A 6,508-nucleotide genomic window follows, 5' to 3' on the forward strand; every position below is an offset into this window, starting at 1 on the left:
TCCTTTTTATATCTTTTTTCTCTGTTTTCAGATAAATCTTCTATATGTTTTTTCTCATCTGTTTTTCAACAGGTATGTCCATAGCTGTAGCCTGGCAGGAATTGTCCTTACTACAAAAACCTTAATAATCTTTCCTTACGATGCACATTGGCCACAGATGTCATTGTTCATTACAGTCATTCTTTGGCATGAAATTATCATATATAAATAGCAAAATGCAGTAGGACAATTTCTGTGAAATGTCCTTATAGGGAACGGTAGGGTTGTAAAGGACAACAGTATCACTGGCTGTTTCTAAGATGCACAGTGGTAACTTCATTATTTCTTTCACACCATTTTTCTGTCAAAGAACAGAAGAGGAATACGTAAGAAAGTTCTTGTGCATATTTTGGTCCTATTTAAATATTTCAAAAGATTTCAGTAGGAATTTATTTAACTTGCTTGATGAATTACTTTAATGAAGAAGTAGCATCATTATTGCTGATCTTGGCTAATCCTTCCTTTGCAGTTTAAATGTTGTGGGGTGGTGTACTTCACAGACTGGCTGGAAATGACAGAGATGGACTGGCCGCCTGACTCCTGTTGTGTCAGAGAGTTCCCAGGATGCTCTAAACAGGCACATCATGAGGATCTCAGTGACCTTTATCAGGAGGTAAGATTTAAAATGAGGATTTTTCAGAAAGCTTTTTGCATTCTTCTGATGCACTTGTTTTTCAAATTTACCTTATGCAGTACAGCAGAATGGTTTATTTGTACAAATTCTGCTGTGTCAGAAAATATTTCTCAGTACTTTTTTAATCCTTTCTGTATAGGAAAACTCAATAAACTCTCTTAAAAATCTAGAGTAAGATGAGGGAAAAAAACCTGACAATTCCTCTGTCTGTATTAAGAGAAAGCACTGCTACAAGATCCTTAATGTAGTGAATGGAAACGTCAGGTCTTTAGTTTAGTGAATAAACAATGATATGTAATGATGAAACTTGGAGGAAGATGATCTACGTGCCTACCAGACTGCAGGACTGTATGACCTAGTGGGTTAACTTTCTCATAAAACAATTACAATCTTACGAGCTGCCCAGCTTCTGGGTAGTGAGAGAATGTTCAGACTAACTCAGGCATATCAACATGCAGTTTGGTAGTAGTCCAGTACTCTTCCACTTATTCTTTCACAGAATCACAGAATCACAGAATTGTAGGGGTTGGAAGGGACCTCTAGAGATCATCGAGACCAACCCCCCTGCCAAAGCAGGTTCCCTACACCAGGTCGCAAAGGTAGGCGTCCAGGCGAGACTTGAATATCTCCAGAGAAGGAGACTCCACAACCTCCCTGGGCAGCCTGTTCCAGTGCTCCGTCACCCTCACCGTGAAGAAGTTCTTACGCACATTCGTGCGAAACTTCCTATACTGCAGCTTATGTCCGTTTCCCCTCGTCCTGTCTCCACGTACCACTGAAAAGAGACTGGCCTCACCGCTATGGCCGCCACACCTCAGATATTTATAAACCTGGATCAGGTCCCCTCTCAGTCGTCTTTTCTCAAGGCTAAACAGACCCAGTTCACTTAGCCTTTCTTCATAGGGGAGATGCTCCAGGCCCTTCACCATCTTCGTGGCCCTCTGCTGGACTCTTTCCAAGAGATCCCTGTCTTTTTTGTACTGGGGAGCCCAGAACTGGACACAGTACTCCAGATGAGGCCTTACCAGGGCAGAGTAGAGGGGGAGGATCACCTCCCTCGACCTGCTGGACACGCTCTTCTTAATGCACCCCAGAATGCCATTGGCCTTTTTGGCCACGAGGGCACACTGCTGGCTCATGGCCAACCTGTCGTCCTCCAGCAGCTCATCCCCCAGCCTGTATTGGTGCATGCAATTATTCCTCCCTAGGTGTAAGATCCTACACTTGCTTTTGTTGAACCTCATCTGGTTTCTTACTGCTCAGTTCTCCAGCCTGTCCAGGTCTCACTGAATGGCAGCACAGCCTTCAGGCGTGTCAGCCAATCCTCCCAACTTCGTATCATCAGCAAACTTGCTGAGGGTGGCCACTATCCCCTCATTAAGGTCATTGATGAAGATCTTGAACAAGATGTTTGGTTTGATGTTTGGGTGCCACCAGTATAGCTTAAGTAATTCCTGTGCCAAAGATGTGAGATCATTTTTCTTTAACGTATACTTTCTTAAAGTATGGAAGATGAATGGCAGTGCACAAGTCAGCTCTTTTGGGTGTAAATTGAGAATGAGTTCCTCAAACCATGCTTGGAACAGCATGCTGATTTTTTCCTGCTAAACCCGAATAGAGATTAATAGTAGGACAAGTCCAGTCTTTGAAGATGGACTTCTGTGATGCTGACAAAGTTACCATTCATGATTTTTCCCAAGAAGTTGCTGACTACATAGTTCAACTTTTGAATGTATAATATAATAATTTTCTTGGTCAGTTTTGGAAAATAGAGATGCTAGCTGTGAGGAAAGAGGAAGAGATTATTCTATACAGATCATTCAGGTCCTGAAATCATCCAGCATGTTCCAAACTGCCAAACATTAAAGCTGTTAGATTCAATGTGAAGTCCTACAGTAAAAAGATGCCTACAGAAAGAGAATCAAAGATTCAGTAGAAGAAAAATGAGAATGATTTCATTGCAATCAAATAGTTACCAGGATCTGAGGAGATGTGTGAAAATTAATAGTGAAAGGTGATATTGTGGAGTCCTTTTCAGTATTTCGAGAAACCGAAGTTTGCTTTGTTTCCTGTGATGGATAAAATTGTTTTGTTGCATCTGTGCTATAATTTTCTGCCAGGGTCTCTGAGCTCTTTGTGCTCTAAATTGAAGTCCTTTAAAGTAAAATTCTTGAGGAAAGAAAAGTGGCCTACATCTAGTTCTGCCTGAGAGTATTTTTGACCACAGTTGTGTTTCTGTTGATGGATTTTGAAAGGTATTTTTAAAAAATGCTACTCTTCTTAAACTGCTTTTATTCTGATAAACTTCACCTTTGTGAAGTAAACTTCACCTTTAAGTTCTTTACAGAGAGAGTGGTGAGGTGCTGGAACAGGCTGCCCAGAGAGCTTGTGGATGCCCTGTCCCTAGAGGTGTTCAAGGCCAGATTGGATGGGGCCCTAGGCAGCCTGGTCTGGTATTAAATGGGGAGATTGGTGGCCCATATGTGGCAGGAGGTTGGAGATTCATGATCCTTGAGGTCCCTTCCAAACCTGGCCATTCTGTGATTCTTGGTGTAATCCATAGAAGAAATGGACCTTAGATAGTAGTTGTGAGGGAAGTGCATAAGAGTGTAGCTGAGGAGGTTCAATTTGTCTGAGGGCAAGAGGATGTGTACTGGTTTTGTGATAAGAAACTGTAACTTAAATAAAACAATAGGTAGGAGTTGATATCTCCAGAAAAAAACTTGAAATTGCATGTTTTCTAGCATAATTTTGTGTTTGCTCAAAATTCGAATATATAACAGATCTGTTGAACATGATTATCTGTTTTCTTTTGGTCTGAAAAATGGCTTATTTAAGATCTGGTCATTATTCTATTGGTGTTATGGTGTTTCAATAAATCATAAAAACATGCTTTGTTTCCATTTTAGCACTGAAAATATCAAATGATCTTTAGAATAAATGTGAATCAGGCCTTTAATCTGTAGCTCTGTAGGAGTTTGCAACTAGTATTCCTCTGAATGTTCACTACAAAATTTTATAGTATTTTTGAGGCGTAAACAAGAGCTTTGAGTTTAGTGACAGACTTCTGCTTCTGCCTAACAAAGTATATTTATGTAATTTTTAATTGCAGACTACCAACTATGAATGTGTTGTGTAAGCAGAAATAAAATGCACGCATGTGAGGATAATGGGTGACTGGATATTTCTCAGTTTTGAAGATGATTTTGAACATGTGTTAGAGCAGAACTGTAACAACATCATTAAATGGAGGGAGACAGTCTATCTGGATTAAGTGTAATTTGTCTCAGTTATGTGTCTGTTCTGCAGGAGATGCCAGCGTTAATGTTATTGCTGTTTGTTAATGGATGTTTCCTCTAGGCAACAAATGAACTGAATTTGAATATTGCTGTGGTTGAACATTTTTAAACTGTGACCAGCTTGTACCTTAATTCTTTAAAGTTATCAAAGTATTAAAATGCAGCCAGTTTCTCTGTAATTAAAAACAAATTTGGAAAGTAACATAATTACAGCACTCTTTTATCCAAGAAAAAAAAAAAGACGTGAGCATGATGAATTTTGTTCTTCATCAGTCACATAGCTTTTGCTACAGTTTTTTTCTTTACAGATTTCAAAGAATCCAAATTTTCTCCTTGTTCTGTGTCTAAACTGTGTTAATTGAAATTAAAAAAAACAATTAAAAAAATGATGAACAGTATAAAGACATTAAGATCCTTTATCTTAGGTACAATTATTATGTAGTACATATATGCAGAATGAGAATCTATTGACTGCAATGTGAATTTTGTATTTCAGGCAAGAACTAGACCTTTCACCAAAAAAATTAATGACTGCTTGAAACAACTGGCTTTTGGGAATGTCAGTGTGATTGAAAAATATTAATTATCACATGCTGTCTTCAGATTCTGTCACTTTGATCAATTGCTCTCTTTTCATAGAAAAGCTACAAGATGGATATAAACACAAAATTGTTGTGAAGGTTCTAGGAGGTCTTCTGCTGGGACTAATCCTATCATGACTATTATCATGATTAATTATTGCTCTGATTTTTCCCTTGCTGGTTGTATTATTCCATTAATTTCTGTACTCTGAAGTCCTGTAAGGTTTACCACGGGCCAGAATAGCTAAGGGCTCACTCCTCAGATTTTTATCCTTTTTAAGGCACCAGCTTTTCTGATCAGCAAGTAGCATAGCTTGTTTGTATTGTTGTTCAGTAGTCCTCAGAGCCAGTGTCTTTGTAGGTTGTTGCTGACTTTGAGGGTTTTAAGAGACTTCTCAAAACCTCGTGCAGTAACTATTGGCCCCATTAGCAAACTGGAGTGTGTACTGATGGTTTGAAAAGAGCTGAGCAGTGAAAGAGCGATTATTCTAAATTTCTGTTTCTTGGAAACATCAATTTGTGGTCTTTAAAGTTCATTTTTATTCTTCAGAATTTTCTGTGTAAATAATTATTATTCTGTAAATAATTGCTTTGGGTTTGCAACTGCCCAGCAGTAGGGAGAGAAGGTGGGTATGACCATCTTCCCGATGGATTGTGAAGACGGTAAGATCTTTGGAGCTCCCTGTTTGAGTTTGTGCGGAGTGGATGGTTGTAGCCACTCTAATGAAACAAAGCAAGGCAGTAATGCAGCTGGTGACTTTAAAGCTCAAATGTCTGCAGTCTCAGGGGAATAAGTCAGCAAGACAGGTGTTGGTACTTGCTACATCTAGCATGTACAGATAGTAATACGAAGATATGATAGGTATATAGCTGGCATTTGATGGGTTGGGCTTAATGGGTTACATTAAAGGGGTTACCTCAGCTGGCAGCCATTCTTTAGTGGGGTTCTCCTGGGCTCTATCTTAGTGCCAGTTCTCTTTAATGTTTTCATCAATAACTTCGATGCAGGACTCAAATATATACATAGTAAGTTTGCAGAGGATGTTAAACTAGGAGGAGCCGTTGATTCCCTTGAGGGCAGAGAGATCTTAACAAATTAGAAGATTAGGCAATATCAAACCATATGAAATTTAACAAGAGCAAGTGCTAGATTCTGAACCTGGGACTGAGCAGCCCTGGATATATGTAAAGAATGGTGGACAAGAGGCTGGAGAGCAGACCTGCGGAGAGGGATCTATGGGATCTGGCTGGCAGCAAGTTGAACATGAGCCACAGTGTGCCCTGGCAGCCAAAAGGGTCAACTGCATCCTGGAGTGCACCAGGCCCAGCACGGCCATTGGCTGAGGGGAGGCTTGTTCTGCTCTGTGCAACCTCACCTCCTGCACCAGGTGCAGATTTGAGGCACCACAATATGAGAAGGATATAGTGTAAAGGAGGGCTACAAAGATGAGGAAGGGTCTAGAGGGCAAGATGTATGAAATCTGTTGGTTTGCTCAACCCGGAGCAGAGGAGCTGAGGAGAGGCCTGATAGTGGCTACAGCTCCTCAGAGGGAGTGGAGGGCAGCGCTGAGCTCTGCTGTGTGTGACAGCGACAGGGCCCGAGGGAACGGCATGGAGCTGTGTCAGGGCAGGGGCAGCTGGAGTTAGGAAAAGTTCTTCACCAGAGGGTGGTTGGGCACTGGAACAGGTGCAGTGTGCACAGCACCAGGCTGCTGGAGTTCAAGAAGCATTTGGATAGTGCTCTCAGACATAGGGGTTGAATTTTGAGTGGTCCTGTGTAAAGCTAGGATTTGGACTCGATGATCATTGTGGATATTCTACAGTGTATGAGTTCATTTTGAACTGGCAAATTTCTCTGTCAGTTTTCACAACATTGGCTTCATTGTTTCTTCCTGGACACCACAACTTGATGTTAACATGCCTTTTTTCTGTCCTCTGGCCCTCTCCCCCCCCCC

General features: G+C 40.8%; 1 protein-coding gene across 2 annotated transcripts in view; it reads left to right on the plus strand.

The window, feature by feature from the left end:
- Positions 1-6,508, plus strand: part of TSPAN12 (tetraspanin 12) — a 46,740-nt gene that overhangs the window by 38,456 nt on the left and 1,776 nt on the right. For both annotated transcript variants that reach the window (XM_010706428.3, XM_031553199.1), the window contains exon 6: positions 509-652. In XM_010706428.3, coding sequence (XP_010704730.1) covers positions 509-652 — 144 coding nt within the window. The remainder of the gene's footprint in view (positions 1-508; positions 653-6,508) is intronic.

Source organism: Meleagris gallopavo, chromosome 1, assembly GCF_000146605.3.
Source record: "Meleagris gallopavo isolate NT-WF06-2002-E0010 breed Aviagen turkey brand Nicholas breeding stock chromosome 1, Turkey_5.1, whole genome shotgun sequence".
Taxonomy (NCBI): Eukaryota; Metazoa; Chordata; class Aves; order Galliformes; family Phasianidae; genus Meleagris; species Meleagris gallopavo.